Source organism: Phalaenopsis equestris, unplaced genomic scaffold (assembly GCF_001263595.1).
Source record: "Phalaenopsis equestris unplaced genomic scaffold, ASM126359v1 Scaffold001035, whole genome shotgun sequence".
NCBI classification, from domain to species: Eukaryota; Viridiplantae; Streptophyta; class Magnoliopsida; order Asparagales; family Orchidaceae; genus Phalaenopsis; species Phalaenopsis equestris.
Window position 1 is genome coordinate 2,646 of NW_018165474.1, and position 18,320 is coordinate 20,965.

The following is an 18,320-nucleotide window of genomic DNA, read 5'->3' on the forward strand; positions in this document are numbered from 1 at the left end:
CGGAGCGGCGACATCCTCAAACAGAGACCTGCCGGCAGCGACCTCCTCCCTCAACTCCCTGAGCTGCTCAGCCGCCTTCGCCTTGGTAGTGATGCTGATAAGTCGTCCCTCAGGATCCTTCCATGAGCTCTTCCTCCGCGATTCCTCGTGCTTCAGCAGTATGTGCGAAGCCCTAATTCGTTCAATTCCAGCAGCAGAGACCGCCGCCGCCGTATTCCTCTCCCTTTTTCTCTTTCCGTTTTCCATTCTCCGCTCCGTCACCTCCCCTTCCGGCATGTGAGGCCGATTTTGGTGAAGATGCTTGCTGTCCTCAATCTCCGTCGGAAGGTTTCTCGTGCTTTGGTCTGCGACCTCTCGACACTTATGGACTCTGAACCAGAAATATCGGCTGATGAATTAAAAACTATTAATTAAAAAAATATAATAAAAAATATATTAAATTCTTTTTACTTTAATATAAATTATAAGATTTAAATCTCGTCCCTACTCTTAAAATTCAATAGTTGCATCACTAGAGCTATCAAAACCGATCATTGTTCGCGAATAACTCGTATCGAACTCGTTAAGCAAAAGAATAATTTTTTTGAGTTAAATGTACAAATAAACTAAACAAGAAAAACTATATTTGTTAACAAGTCGAACATTTATCCAAATTTCCCCGCTCTGATTAATAACACGTTATTTTGACAAATGTGATGTATTTTTAATATATATATATATATTTAAGTGAGCCAAGTAGGTTGAATTATTGTTGCATGTCAGATTTGGCTCAAACATTCTTAAAATTTTGATAATAATATGATTAAATGACGTCAAATCTATAAATTATAATTTAATCAAATATTAACATATGTAATTTATTTATCTTTAAGGATAAAGTATAATTATTATATACAGCAGTCATAGAAAAAAAATGCAAAAATTAATAAACAAGTATTCCATAAATAACCACTAACATAGTAATTTGATTATACCATCACATTCCTATGTATTCACATATCAAACACCTAAAGTTTATTTATTTTTTCCCAATATATTACCATTACTTAAAATTTCAATATAACTCATTAAAATAATGCTATATTTAAAATTTAAAACTATTAAATTAATAATGAATTTATTTTTAAATATCACTTATTAAAATAATGGAGCATTCATTACATATTTACATATCTAACAACTAAAGTTTCATATTTACATACATAACACTTATCTTTAATATCATGTTATAACAGAAAATTTACATGCATACCACTAAATTCTTATGTATTACATAACAAACACCTAAACTTTTTTTTTTTCATTTATGCATTTGGGTGGTAAAAATGTAAAAAAAGCAAAGTTGGGGTGTTGGATATGTAAATATATAAGAATTGGATGGTATCTATGTAAATACCAAAAAAGATACTCAAAATAGTAATAGAAGATTAGCATAAGGCATGGAAAATGAGAGATATTCAAAATAAAATGGGCATTTTTTACCAAATCCAAGGAAATTCCAAAAAAAAGGGTGTCAAAACAATGCAACTATGCAAGTTCCTCTAATCGAATAAAATGTGGAATAGAAAAGGTTTAATTGAAATAGATAGGCTTAGGTTACACAATACATCGGAAGATCAATGTCAGTTAACAGAGAAAAATTCAATGCATTTTTTCTTCTTGGTTATTAGATCAGATCTTCACCAAAAAGAGAAGAGATTTACTCCACTTCAGCCAAGTAATCATCAATTTCAGCTGCGCTCAACACCCTGCAACAAAAAAATAATGATAGAAAGGAAAAATTAAAAAAACCACCCTGCAAAAAATGGTTTCTTATAAAAAATATGACAAATATGTTCAAAAGCAATATATGAAGACTCACAGTGCAATTTTTAAATTTAAGCATCAAATTTTACAAAAAGCAAATATGTGAAAACATGAAGCAGCTTTCCGGATACAGCTTTTCCTCAGAAATAATCTAAGAATTTTTTTTTTTATAACTATAGATTAATAGTGTAATTTTGCTAATATGATAGCTATCTTCTGTTCATATTTGTCTTCATATAATATTACCATTTTTAAATTACAGAATGTTATAACGAGATTAGTGTTTTGGCTCGGATGGTTTTCATCAAACAAACAATGGATCCATTAACAGAAACAACGAATACAAGTTCTGAGAACATAAAAACTATAGTTAGTTTGAAGGAATTGAAGGAGAAGAAATGAACATAAAAAATAGAAGAGATTTGAACAAAATTAAATTTCCATACGTTTGTTTGGTTGATGATGAGAAATTGAGTGAATAATATATATATTTTTTTAATTTCTTGTTTGGATTGTGTTTTTATTTCTTGAATGAAAGGAACTTTATTGAAGGAAAAACGTATTTGTTCACCTTTCATAGAAAAAATGCAATCCCACGCCAATTATATTGGAATCAAACATCCCAAAATGAAATTCTGAAGTAAAATATGACAAATTTTTTAGCTAAATAAATCCCAAATAAAATCTGAAAATTGCATAAGCTTTGCTGATTCTGATGTGATTCCGAAATCAGCTCAGAAAATTTTAACAAGTCAAGTTTTTTAACATTAGATTTTTAGCGAGCAGTTCAGCAAATCCACTTTCATATAACTTGTAGCTTATGAAGGGAAGAAAAGTAATTTACCTTCACGTTCCCACCATTAATTACGAACTACAACAGAAACGGTCCTCTAAAATTAACAAAATTTCATTCTATGGCTTGGTTTTGAGCTTGACAAACCAAATGGATGAACAATAGGAGACCAAAATTAGATATTTGCCCTGCCTTTTAGAGGCAAGTTGACAAACCAAACCGAGATCAAAGCCTAAATTGAAGGCGATATAGACCTCAATTCTAGGTAGTCAAAAACTGTTTTTATTAATTATTTATTATTAGTATTATTCTTTATTTAATTATATAGAAATTCCTAAGGCAATAATTCCTTGGGGGGATATAACAAACGCAAGAGGTCCACATCATGAAGAATGGACAAAAGAATTCACATGAATTTCTTAGAGAGATTTTCTGTGAATCAAATCAAGAATCTTTACATCATAATAAGACCATCTAAACCAAGGAACAACCACACCAAGGATTCTTTGATCTTCAATAAAATTGTATTTGTGCCCTCCAAGGTGTAGTAATCGGCACTATTTTCCAGGAATCCTAACATCTAAGTTCAAATTTGCAACCTGCTTACTATAAGATAACCTTTGTTGGCTTAGCATCACCATTGCTAGCCCATTCAAACAATTTATAATCAACTCAACAATAAAATTATTGAAGATTTACCATAAACACCACTCAATTCCCATGTATTTACATATCTAACACTTGAACGTCAATTTTTACGTCAATTTTTACATATACGTCAATTTTTACATATACCACCTTACCTATGCATGAGAAGGTGTATTTCACTTTTTTATATGAGATGAAAGACTTAAGGTGGTATAAATGTAAAGTTCAAAGTTTACGTGTTAGACATGTAAATACTTAGGAATTGAGTAGCATGTATGTAAATGCTCCTAAAATTATGCATAATTGCAAGAGCAAGAGAGCATACCTGAACTTCCGGTCAGTGCCAATTAACCCAATTTCAATATTTTTGCCTGAAATTTGGCCTTCAAAACTACAAAATGGCAACAGAAACCATCACATTATTGCCAAGGGAGAAGCAAGTTCTTGTTAATATCACGGATTACAAGAAATAACATACCCTTCTTTCAAGGTCAAAATAGCAGTATGAACAGCATCATCAAGCTCCATATCCTCAGTGTACCTTCAGTACAAAAAGAAACAAACAAGCGCTTTCCAATTATAAGAACAAAATGTGATATCACAAAAAAATAAACCACAAAACACTCAGAAAAATCGCAGAAATGAGTACATGAAAAGCCTACAAATTTATTCAAGAGAATAAATTTAGAGCTAGTAAAGCCACTGGCATGCATTTCCCAAACAATATAATCACAAATATTGACCCTAACGCAAAACCTACCCCAGCTTTATATAGATATCTATCTGAAACCATAAAAGTCGCAGAAGAGAAATATGACATATTTGTAATTGTGATAAATCGAGAGTAAGGAAGGCCATGACATAGGCTAGTCTCGAATTCTTTCAAAACTAGGCACATTAATGGGTATAGAGGCTAAGAAAACCAAGGATAGCGCAACGATGGGTTTATTTTTAATGAAAGGTGTATGCATCAGAATAAAGTTGTAATCCTAAAGGTATTCAATCAACTTAATATATAAACACACACACACATAATTTTTTTGGTATTTATATATTTGAAAGCCAGGTAATAAAAAATGCAAATGAATTTATTTGGTAGAAAATAATATTGCCAATATCTTAAAGTCTTAATTAAAGCATAAATTTCTTATGATAAGTAGAATGCATTTGTTTAGCTCCATTCAATCACGCACTAAAGTAAGCAACAATATGGCTGTCATCAACACATTAAAGCTTCAATGAAAGCATAAATTCTCTATCATAAATTAATCACCTTTGTTTAGCCTTAATGTAATCATCTTGATTAAGAACACCATGTATGCCAAACAAAAGGCATTATAAAATACCTCAAAAACAACCATAAAATAAGAGAATCTAAAATTTTGTAATGTAGTCATTCATACCATTATTTGTTCAAAGGCTTTAACAACAAGTGATAACCACCTAAACTTAATTTTTTTAAAAATCTATCGAAATGGTGATGAAGATAATAATATTCATAACAAACCACTTAAAAAATATAGCTAGCCCATGGAAGCCTCTAGCATTAAAAATAGAAGCGAGGCTTTGATTTTAAGGGATTTATAAGAATGGCGAGGAATTTGACAAGATGAAAAATACTCCAAAAAAAATATTGCCTTTAACAAAAAAATAATAAGTGCACATTTTAAGATTAACATGCAACTTGTCATCCCTTAATTTAGATGGTACTTTGAGATGTAAATTAGGATGATATCAAAGAACACAACCAAAAACTTACCAATGAATGAATAAAACACTTATTTATCAATTTATAAAAGCAACATGCATATTAGACAATAAAAAAGGTACTATAGAACATTCATATAACTTATCAGACGCCTTAAATGTCAATCCTCATTCTTCCCCATAATAAATCCAAATATATAAGCATAAACTACATAAAGTAAGTTTTGAAGAGTACAATGACTCAGATATTATGTCAAGCATGTCATCAGTCTATGCATAAAAAATTTGTCCATTAGATTGATTTTATGTATTGCATCACTATTAACAGTCACCATACAAGAACAATCTTTATTTAGCATCAATAATGGAAGGACAACAAAAGGGTTGACTTTTTTGCATAACCATTTCTATGTTGTCCCATCAACCTTATGTTTGGGCTCAACAAGCAATGATAAATTCATCCTATAGTGTGAAAATTTTGGTAGTGGTGAACATAGTATAAAATCAATGGTGTGATACTTGAAATTCTACCAGGGCCACAACACAAATATATATAATTTTCAGAAACCAAAGGAGAAATCTCATGTTTAACCAACAAGAAAAAAATGAGGAACTCATTGATGATACTTCGAAAGGCCTTTCAACCACAAATAGTAATCATTAAAATGTAATGAGTTATGGTAGAAGCTTGGGCCAAAACTCTAGATTGTTTAGTGAAATCACAAATAGTTGAATGAAAAGTTGCAGTCTAACATTAAGGCTTTGGACAAAAGTTGTACATATATCAAATATTTTCTTGTGTATTTTTTACATAGACTACATAATCTTAATAAAATATAAGTAAATAAAGTACCCTTTGAACTTAAAAAGCATAAGTTCTTTGTAGTCCATAATGAATCAGATTCATTTCATAAAGCCAGAGGCGACTTTCGGTGAATATGACAACAAAGGAGAGGATCGCCAACCAAGCCACATGGAAAGGAATAAGATACGACTACATTATCAAATCAACATTTCAAGAAACCCACACTAGCGATGCTAATTTGCACCTCTTATCATTCTAAATTTCTTAAATTAGGAAGATAAGAATGCATTTCAAATCCTCAGGAATGGTTGGGAATGTGAAAATGCATCTCAAAATAAAAAATTGTGGGACTATCATTGAAAACACGATCATCATCATATATCAAAGGCTCATCATTAATTACATACTTAGCTCACCACCTCGCTCAATAAATTATCAAGAAATTAATCCAAGGCTATATTTTGATGGCATAAACCTTCCACAGACACTTGAAACAAGTCATTGTGGAAGTTCTAGTTGTTTAATTAGCACTAGGTATGTCAAAAAAGCTCGTCGTTCGCAAACAACTAGTGTTTGGCTCGCTAAAAAGCTCGTGTTCGATTCGTTCAATAAGCAAATAAGCCAAACACGAACAAGTTTATTGAGCTCGGTTTATAAGCGAGTTGAACAAAAACAGACCTGTGTTCAGCTCGTTATTGTTCGAATTATAAAATTTCCTTCGCCTCTTTTGTCGGTAAAGGATATTCCTCTCTCATTCTCTCTCGTTTGTTACTTGTGAGTGATGGCTTACCTCTGTGAGGTTTTTTTACTCAGAAGTCTGAATCTCTCCTCTCATTTAATTATTATTGTGACAATTCCCTTACCAGCTTCTTTCTTGTCCCTCGTCTTTATTATCTAAGAAGATATTACCCCCATTTGGGGCTAGGATACGAGCATGATTTGTTTATTCTTTGGTTAGGGTTTGATACTTCGGTATACCAACGACATGAAGTCCTACTATTTGGGTTTATCATAGTGATATTATATTTTCTAAATATTTGTTTTAATTTGGTTATTTAGTTTGCTGCTTCATTTTCAATTTTTCATATAAGTGAGCATAAGATGCTTTAGTTTGGTTTAAGACCGTTTATGACAGTGAAGTTGTGTATCACAGTTTTTGGTTATGCTTCAAGTACTAGTCTGGATCATTTATGCTCAAAAGTTGGATCGATTCACTTTTGATGGTGGTGGATTTGTTTCATGGAGATGCTTGGTTCAATTATACACTTATTAAAATTTTAGTTTGGGTGATATTGTAGTATTCAGCTCGGCCCAGACATGTTCACTTTTATATGCAAACCATCAGTGTTTATGTCATGAAGATTTTCTTCTTTGACCTATTTTAGACTTAGGAGGCATACAAAATACATGAATCATATTAATATATGCAAATATAGATATTATCATGTCGGTAAATTTGTCTTATTGAGATGTTTTATCATAGTAGACATTTTTATTATTTTTTTTTAATTCTCTTCAATAATGTGAAGATATTTTTATTGTATATTTAGCTATATATAAACTTGACATTACATAAGTTTATGTGTTCAAATAAGAATTTTAGACACATAAATAAATGATACATCATGTTATATTATGTTTTTATGTTTAATTATTTGCAATATCAATATTTAAACAATCTCAATCTGCATCAGCTAGTGAAAAATTATCAGTTATCATACAATAAAAATGATAGTTCTCATATTATTTCTCAATATGTTGAAGTGGTTGTTGGAAGTACCAGTATTGACATACAAGCTAAAAAAAGTAGAAAAAGGTCAACTATGTCAAAGTTTTTTTTTGTCCAATGCATTTTTGTGAGGAAAAAATCTACAAACCAAAAACAGACAATTTCACAACATCTCAAACATGCTAAGAAATGTGACAAGATAAAAAGAGTTCAACTATTGACTTATCAGATAAAAGATAAGAGGTTGAACTTTTTGCCCTTTGAAGTTGATACAGACTCAGAGTTTCTTATATTCTATGATTCTAAAAATTATGATCAACAACTCATAAAAGAGGTAATTACCAAAATGATAATTGTACATGAGTAACTATTCATAATAGTTAAATATGTTTCGTTCAATATATTATTGAAAAATATTTTATCCTAATTTTGAGAGTGTTTCGAGGAATACTATAAAAAATGATTGCATTAAAGTTTGAGTGTGAGAATGAAAAACATAATGTCACCTTAAAGATGTTCATAATGTTACTAACTGCTGATTATTTGATCTCTAATCAAACCATATGATATATATTCAACTGTCCAGATATATATTCAACTTATATCGATGAAACATGAAAGGTAAAGAAAGTAATTTTCAATTTTATTGAATTAAAGTCTTCATATACTGACACTTACATATATGATGTTATTTATGAATATTTGTTAGAGTGAAAGTTCCACAATAAAGTCTCTACAATTGCTTTAGATAACGCAAGTAAGAATGATATGACAGCTAGCTCATTAAAAATAAATTTTCAATCACGGGAAAAGTTGCACTTTTATATTTTTTTTATGTGAGATATTACGCACATATCCTCAATATGATGATCCAAAATTGGCTAAAAGATGTTCGAGAAATCATTCAACATATCAGAGAGTCGATGAAGCATAAATTTGTAGAATTATTAAATAATTAGTTTTAATTACAATATCTTTATTTATTGATGTTTCTACAAGGTGGAACTCAACTTTTAATTTGTTAGAGTTTGTATTTATTTATTACAAAGTTTTCCATCACTATACAATTAAAGACAGTAATTATAAAGGGTTGTAAACTAACTTTCTGTGATTGAAATAAGAAACTTTCTTTCAGTTTTTAATATTATTACGAAGATTATCTCTATTACTCATGATCTTACCTCAAATATAGTTTCACTTACTGTTATGCATGTTAAAAAGATTTGAAAGAGAAGTCAATATCAGAGGACAATTATATGAGAAATATGTCTTTGAGTGTGCAAATTAAATTCAATAAATATTTGGAAAATGCAATCTTCTAATGTCTATTAAAGACTCTAAATTGAAACTTAAGTTTATTAATTTCACATTTCCGAAGATATTTTTATATGATGAAGTTGATTATAATCTTAAATCAATTCAAAAAACTTTGTGGGAATAATATTCATATTATGTTATTGATTGCACATCTCCTAATCCTATAAATAATGTTTCACATTAGAAATTTTCATCTGCAGTTGATTATATGATTTTCTCATGTCTTTTTGATTGTATGTTTGAATTTAAAGATTTTGTGACTTCTGGATCCGTTAAATCATTCAAGCCTCGTTTACAAGTATAAATTGAAGGATTATTTGTATGCACAGGTTAGAATTTTGATGTGATTGATTGGTAGAAAATAAATACACTAAAGTATTATCGGCTTTCTATTGTGGCTCGAGAAATTTTATCAAAACCATTTACTACAATTGCCTCAGAATCTGTTTTTAGTGTTGGTTGCAGAGTGTTGGATGATTGTAGAAACACTTTATCCACTAAAATTGTTGAACGAGCCGAACACGAGCCGTTCCCATCACTAAAAGCAAATTCCAAGACAATTTTAATTATAGGTATTTATAAAATATTTTGAGTCATATTAGAAAATAGAGGATATTTTAGTGTATTCATCTTCCAACAGCCAAACACATCAAACTCTCACTCGTGCACACAAATAATCTCTCCTTAAGATAAACTAGTAAATCAGGCTTGGATGGTTCCATAAATCCAGAAACTACTACAAAATTTTTAAATCAAAACATATCAAAATGATAAAGGGAAATCATAAGATCAACTGCAAACGAAGATGTCTCATTTGAAACATTACTTGTACGACTAGGAGATATGCAATCAACAACATAGTTTTGCATATATTTCGCATAAAATATTTTAAGCTAGTTTAAGATTAATATCAACCCCATCATACGAAAAAATCTTCGAAAATGCAAAACAAATAAATTTGAGTTTCATTCTAGAATCTAAAATTGTTATAATAAACATTAGAATATTATATTTCCCAAAATATTTGTTGAAATTTTTGTATACTGAAAGTCATATTGCTCATATAATCATCTTCTGACATTGACTCTTATATTAGAATCTTCTTAACAAATATAACTACAGGTAAAAGTATATATGAAGTACGATAGAGAGTAACAGAGATTATTTTCATAACAGTATTCAAAATTGAAAAAAAATTTCTAATTTTCTCATATTTCAACCAATTTGAATTATCTGACAATCATTGATAGTTACTATCTCTAATTGCATATGGATGAAAAACATTGAATAAATAACTACAGAATCCAATATGTTCGAAGTTGAGTTTTACTTGAGAAACATCAATAAATAAAGACCTTGTAGTTGGAACTCATAATTGTTTAGCTACTTTGATAAACTTATGTGATATCACAAAAGATTTTTCAAATACTTTAATAACTCAACTATTTTAAATAATTTCTCGAACTTCGTTTAGTCCATCTTGGACCATTATATTGAGGATATTTCTGCAATATCTCACATGAAAAAAACCTACAAAAGAGCAGCTTTCCCGTGATGGAAAATTTGTTTTTAATTATTTAGTCGTTATATCATTACTACTTACATTATCCAAAGTAAATATAGAAACTTTGTATTGAAGCTTCCACTCCAACAAACATTCACAAATAGCATCACACATGTAAATATTGGTATGTGAAGGCTTTACCTCAGTAAAATTGATAATTATTTTACTTAACTTCCAAGTTTCATCGATATAATGAACAATTAAGCACATATATCCTATAATTTAATTAGAGATCCAACAATCTGCAGTTAGTGACATCCTATGAAAATTTTTAAGACAATGTTTAAGTTTTTTTTTTCACACACATAGAATTTCATGCAATCAATTTCTATGGTGTACTTTGAAAGTCTTAAATTTTAGATTCAATATTTTTAACAATATATTAAAAGAAACATGTTAAATTATCATAAATGAATATTTATGTACAACTATCATCTTGATAATTACCTCTCTTATGAGTTGTTAATCATAATTTTTATTATAGAATATAGGAAACTCTAAGTCGGTATCAACTTCAAAAGAAAAGAATTTGAACATCTTATTTTTTATTTAATAATTCAATAAGTTGTTGACTCTTTGTTTTTTTCTTATCACAATCTTAAATGTGCCTAAGAAGCTGTGAAATTGCGTTTATTTTTTAATTGTGGATTTTTACCTCACAACAAATACATTGGATAAAAGAAACTTCGACCCCTTAGAATTTGATTTAACATCCACAAAGTACTCTCATACAATTGATTTTTCTCTTCATATCTTTCTTAGCTTGTATGACAATACTAGTACTTTCATCAACCACTTCAACAGATTGAGAAAAATTATGAGTACAATCATTTTCATCTTGTATGACGACCGATAATTGTTCACTGGCTAATGTAGATTAAAATTATTCATTGCAAATAACTAAACATAAAATAAAATACTATATGATATGTCATTTATGCGGGCGCCTAAGCTTCACATGAGAAGATATAAAATTATACAATGTTAAGTTTCACATATAGCTAAACATAAAATAAAAATGTCTTCCCATTTCCGAAAAAAATTAAAAGAAATTTATGTCATTGTAAACTATCATAAAACCACAAAATTCACCAACCTGGTGACATCTATATGCATATATGTTAATATGTTATATGTATTATATATACCTCTTAAGGCTAAAATAGACCAAAGAAAATAATCAAGAATGTACAATAATGATAAAATTCATGTAAATGTAAACTATGATAAAACATCTCAAGAAGACATTCACCAACATGACCATCTATATGTATATATTTGAATATGTTATATGTATTATGTATGCCTCCATCTAAAATAGACCAAAGAAAATAATCAAGATATGAGCACTTATGACCTGCATATAAAATTGAATGGATCTGAGCCGAACTACACCCAAACGGATAAAACATAATATCACACAAACTGAAATTCAATAAATGCATAACTGAACTAATCATCTTAATGAAACAAATCCACCAACAAAAGTGAACCGATTTGACTTCTAAGTACAAATGAAATAGATCAAGTACCTAAAACATAACAAAAAATTGTGATACACAACATTATTGTCATAAACAAAACTAAAGCATATTAAGCTTAAGCTAATAAAAGAAACTGAAAATGATGCAACAACTTAAACAACCAAACTGAAACAAATATTCATAAAATATAGCATCACCATCATAAACCCAAATCTTCCTGCAACCGGCATACTGAAATACCAAACCCCAACCAAAGAACAAACGAATCACACTCAACATTCGCGCCCCAAATGGAGATAGAATCTTCTTAAATAATAAAATGAAAGACAAGAGAGGGACTAGCCAAGGATCCGTCATAAGAACAACTACATGAGAGGAGAGATTTCAATTTCCAATTAGAAAAAAAAAACTCACATAAGTGAGTCACGACTCACAAGCCACAAGCAAGAGAGAATAAGACAACTACTTCTTTACAAAAGAGACGAAGAAACTCACGCCATCGGCAACAAAGCAAAAATTATAACTCGAAGAATGAGAGTCTTTCACTTGCAGCTTCTCCCAAGAGCCAACTCAAAATGAAAATGCGGTACAGGGCAATTTGTGAAATAGGATATAGTCGAAAGGAATGAAAATTATTAAGAGGAATTGTAAATTAGAATTAGGAATTTTAATGAAAATATTTATTTTTAAAATTTTTTAGTTTACATTTTTTCTTAAATTAATAAATTTATAATTATTGTTATTATATACTTTTAATTATTTATATATAATAATTTTAAATTAACTTTTCTACTTTGAAAATTAATGAGCCAAAGATGATTGAATACAGTTTTGTTTGTGTTCAACTTGTTTATAAACCGAGCTCAAAAAAATGTTCGTGTTCGACTCATTTGCATATCAAACGAACTGAACATGAGCTTCCTAGCAAGCTGAACACAAGTTGTTCATGAGCATCAAGCTTTTTTGACAACTCTTTTACCATACATTAATATAGACATAATTCTATCTTTTGTTTCAATGGAGCCAGATTAGTCATCAGTATATTTGTACTTCATCTTATTCAATTTGTAAAGTGGTGAGTCTTTTATCATTACCAATCACTAAGAGGTTTGCTTTTTAAGTTCATTATTTGGAGCAAGAACTTATAAAAATAAGTTTTGATTTGTTATAAAGAGTGAGATAATTGCAAGAAATAATGATACATTATAGTTCAAACTAATAACAAAAATGATGTGAAAAACAAAATCATTTGATCTTATTATTGCAAAAATAATCAAAATTTCGTCTATTACAAAATAAAGTTTAATGTCTTTAAGTGTAAAAAATAACTTTGTGCAGATCATTTGACCTAGTGATTGGGTGCTTTGCCTCTAATCACAAAATCTTGAGTTTAAAGTCTATCAATTATGAGTGTGTGCACAAGTTAAAAAATATAATGAAAAAAATGTAGAAAATAACTCAGGTGAAGATTATATAGTGGTTAATAAGAGAATTTGAACATAGCACTTTGTTTACCCACTTATAAATCTCATTAAGGTAATTTAATCGAATAGAATTGAGATGAATTTAGTCGATTAACAAATTATGCGAATTCAACAAAGTTATGAACTTTTCCAAAAATCAACCATTATTACACCATATCAAATTAGGGCCGAACATCAACAAACTCTAACTTCCATGCATTTAGATCTAAGAAAAGTAAATATATACATCAAAGTTGGCCTCCAAATACTAGATTTATATATGCCAAACAACCAATGAATCAATGAACAAAAAAAACAAGCATGAAAAGAAAGAGTTTCATATCATTAAAAGACAAATTTGGCCAAAGGCAAGTAAATATGGAGGGTTTGTTTGGGATGGAATCAAATGTTCATAAAAATAGTAGTAGAATTGATTCCGGGAAAGTAATTTTTTCGGAAACTGTTGTGAGTATTATAAACTTTTCCTTTAATATTAATTGGACAACAACTTTCTTACAACCACTACACTCAAGTAGATTTGATTGTAAAGAGTTCTGACAAAAAAATTTCTAAAAAACAACAACGAAATTATAGCCCAATTGAATTATGGCAACTTTCAGGAAAGCAGAGCTGAAACAAGCCAGAAGAGAAACTTTTGAGTAGACATGAGCAGATTTTAAAGCAGTTTTTAAACCTAAAATACAAGCCAGAAGATAAGAATTCAACTAAACAATCAAAAGATATAGCAAAAAAGTTGTAGTAAACAAAATTTGAAAGAAATTACATCACACTTTAACTAAAACAAACATGAAATATATCTCCATTTAGCATGAGTTACCTCTTCTCAAGGAATGTCTTTGCATTTGAAACATTTTTACCCATAGCAGAAGCTTTCCATGAAAAGTATGATCCAGAAGGATCAACCTGCAACAATAAAAAATGTAAAAAACCCTTGAAATTAATCAAATTTCAATGGTGTTCGTCAATGCATGCAATTAAATGTAACAATAGAATGGAGATACTGAAAAGAAACTGCACATTCATACAAAAAAGAATCACAAATTAAATTTAAAAAATATGGAGGACAATTTATAAAAAGAAGCCAATTAATAAAGTAAATTAGTATTAGAAGCTGGATAAAAATTAAATTTAAGAGGGGGTAAAAATGTGGGTTATATCAACATTTTACATTACAAAATAACTTTTTTTATATAAAACGTGGATATGACTAACATTTTATTAAAAAAATTTATTTTAAATAAATGTTATTTTTATGATTTTATAATAAATTATTTACTATTCGGATAGCATCTAGGCATATACGTAAAAAGAAATGCAGTTATAACGATTATATGTTCTATAATATGTCCCTTGTGTTACTATTGTCATCAATTGCATTGCTCTTCATCGCTCTGCTCGGTTCTGCCTCTAAATCAAATTGATTGAGAGGAAGCAGGGTTGACCCTCACAGCCACTCGTTGGTCCTGGCGTGTCACTCAACATTTTGCTCCAGTTGTTATTCATCATTTGAACTCCAAGCGCATCTTGCAGCCCTTAGATCACATTAGAGAAAAATTGTTCGCTGTGTCCTTTGCCATTGCCACTTCTCTGACATGGTCCAAGGGTTGCAGAACGAGGCAACTGCGGTCGGACGAAAGATAAACTTTCTTGGAGATCGAATGAGCGACATAAAATGACAACTGAAGCAACATATTGAGTGGCATGTCATATCCCTCGAGTGGTGGCGTGCAACATCCCCTCCTCCCAATCAATCTGATTTGAAAAAGCAAAAAGGGACGCGAGCTATAACAATAATAACATAGGAGGCAAATGATTACCGGACCTCTAATCATTATGAATTTATTTTTATTACTTATCTGTCTAAATCTAATCGAATAGTAAATATATGTTTTTTTATTTATAAATCTTTAGTAAGATTTATAACAAATCTTTTTAGTTTTAAGATTTTAATCTTTAAAAATATCATTTACATCTTCAACGTTACCTATGACCTATAATTCAGCTTTCAATACAATATTTATCACTCCATTAAAAAGATTATAAAACACATATATGAAAGTGATGATTTAAAAATTGTAACTAAGATTTTCATAGAAGAGCACCTAAAAACTAGGTAGTATATTGTGAATCTTACTAAATAGATACAAGTGAAGATCAAGCATTTGCATTAATTCATTTATATTTCATATTAAAAAGATGTTAGAGAAATATACTTGAAATGCATTATTACTAAACGTAATCATTTTTGTACTAAAATCTACTATAATTGTGCTCACGTTTATTTATTGAAATGTTATGCAAAATGTAATTAACGTCAACTACAATATTATAATTTCTGTTATAATATGAATAATAAGATGTCTCATTTACAAGTGTGAATCGATGGAGAATTGCGAGTCACGGATAATTTCACCCCGATTCATATTAGCAGAAAAATTGGTCAATCCAAATATCACAATGATAACATTAAATGAACTAAAGAGAACAATATTATGTCTATTATGAAACAATAGTTTAACACATACCATAGTTTGATTTTTCGCTTCCAGTGAGTGAACTTATTGCAACTCTTATTGATGATGATGTGTTGTGTGAATTTATCCTCTTAGAAGCTACTAAACACATAATAGTACTTTAAGTGAAGGTTGTGATTGCGACCCAACCCACTATGGACATCAATAATGATTTTGCGTTACATCAGCCTATAGAGCAACCCAAAAGGGTGATAAAAATTTTCAGGTTTGTAAACTATATATACATTAGCTATAGTTTATTAATTAGATATTAAGATGTTAAATAATTTATAACTTATTAAACAAACAAGCTCAGTCCACAAAAAGTAAGCACATATGATATTGAATGCTCCAGCAAACAATGGTTGATTATATTGCCCTTCAAACTTTCAATTTATCACATTTATGTCAACTTTATATTAATAGAAATATAGAGTCATTCGTACGAGAATTAATTATTGAAGCATGAATAGATGCTAACAATAGTGAACATCAAACTATGGATAGCGACACGAATGAAATCTCAAATGGAACAGAAGCAGGTGATGAGCACGGTGCACGAGAAGGTACTAATATGATGTTGTTATGGCATGCTAAATTACAACAATCAATATTGAATGCAAGTATCCTTAACTCGATGGTGGATGATAATGAATATGTGTATTAAATTTACACGACTGAGGAGTGGAATGCAGTTAGCAATTGTGATGCTCTGTCTGCATAATTATATATACCTGAAGAATATATAATTCCAAACAAACCTATTCATGTTATAATATTTTCTAGTAAATAGCCACTACAATGTGTATTAAATGACTAGTCAACTATTAAACTTGTTGAGTATTGAAAGACCTCATCAAATAAAAAAAGACTCACTGTATAATGTGTGCAAAGGAATCACTCAACACACTCTTGTCATTGGCAATTATATACTTCAAAATACAGCAGCATAAGAGGAGAATGAAAGATTTATTAAGTTGCACAATCACAATATACTTCAAAATACAGCAGCATAAGAGGAGAATGGAAGATTTATTAAGTTGCACAATCACATACATGTACCCGTCTATTTATGAAAAGCTGGAATCAAAATTGCAACTCAAGATTTATTTATCACTACATAGGTTACATTTTATGGCAACTCGACTTGAAACCAAAAGAAATTGTTGCATGAATGAAATCTAAATTTAATATGTGTATTACATACATTAAAGCTTGAGACGCACGAAAATAGACAATAAAATTAATTTTTGAGAGTTGAGTTATAATATTGTCCATTATTTCATTTGATGAAAGTTATACATAAAGTGATATATGGATTTGTCTACGAGATACAAAATAGTAACAATACACGTTTTCATGAAATTTTCTAGACATTCGACCCAAGCATACATGGATGGAGATTTTGTCAAACAAATATTTAGTATTGATAGGACATTCCATTTGAAAAATAAAACAAAACTATATAAGTTGTCGCATGTATTTATTAAAATAACGGCCTCTTCCCTCTCATATTCACAGTTCAAGCCCATGATTTCTATAACAACTACATAGTTTAATTGAGTCAGTTCAAGCCCATGAAAACATATGTATAATATCAAATAAGCAATCAAACCTACTTTGACAATGTAGAGAGATCTTTCATCGGGCTGCAAATAGATATTATTTGTGACATTTATGAGAAAAATTTAAGAAGAAATTATGTCCTCTCACCATTGTTGATGTTGATATCGTTTGTGATAAAACATATTATGCAAAAGACACTAATAAAGAATGTGCGAGCATGTGACTAGAATAGAGAACATTTAAAAGATGTGTTTGATTATTTAGTAGAAAATGACATGATGGGGATATAGATTTGACACTATAGCTACAAATGTATGTGAATATTTTAATTGGTTCCAAGAAGTGCCCCATGCCTCCCGATCTAAGATCAAATATGTTCAATTTATTACAATTTAGTTACATTACTTCTGATACGTTCCAGAAATGTATCACAATAAATTGAAATACAATATTTATTTCCCGTATAAGAATGACTTTGCAAAGATTTGAACGTGAAGCTCGATTTTTTTATGATTAATCTGTATCAATTTAAATAAGTATCGAGTTTTTTATATGAATTGCAGGTTATTTTTGGTTTATATTATCTTATCAGAAGAGTGTTCGTGTGCATTTAAGAAGCCAAAAAAATATATCATGTTTGAATCGTGCATTTAATTGCAACTTTGGGAACTAGAAATTTAGACCATAGAACTTTCATCTCAAAATATTTCAAGATAGAATTTTTTAGATAGACTTACAAGTTGTTATTTCATGTGAAACACAAGGAGGTATGACCACCATATAGTCATCAACAATGTATCATACATTTCCTCCCATCTCTATAGTTGTGATAGAGCAAAAGCTAGTAGAATTAGAAATATAATGAACGAGACTAGAATAACAAACACATGGGTATGTAGTATTT

At 29.7% G+C, this 18,320-nt stretch overlaps 2 protein-coding genes across 2 annotated transcripts in view; both read right to left on the reverse strand.

Annotated features, from left to right (window-relative positions):
* Positions 1-2: 2 nt before the first annotated feature.
* Positions 3-380, reverse strand: LOC110032834 (peptidyl-prolyl cis-trans isomerase Pin1-like; the record flags this gene model as incomplete). The annotated part of the gene is given in 1 exon segment (XM_020736595.1): positions 3-380. A coding segment is annotated over 1 exon segment (274 nt), but the record flags the coding sequence as incomplete, so codon positions are not given.
* Positions 381-1,542: 1,162 nt separating this feature from the next.
* The window catches only part of LOC110032833 (proteasome subunit alpha type-2-B), a 70,074-nt gene continuing 53,296 nt past the window's right edge, over positions 1,543-18,320 (reverse strand). Inside the window, exons 8-11 of the mRNA XM_020736594.1 lie at positions 14,155-14,240; positions 3,726-3,788; positions 3,573-3,638; positions 1,543-1,748 (exon numbers count right to left, since the gene is read on the reverse strand). Coding sequence (XP_020592253.1) covers positions 1,700-1,748; positions 3,573-3,638; positions 3,726-3,788; positions 14,155-14,240 — 264 coding nt within the window. The 3' untranslated portion in view covers positions 1,543-1,699. The remainder of the gene's footprint in view (positions 1,749-3,572; positions 3,639-3,725; positions 3,789-14,154; positions 14,241-18,320) is intronic.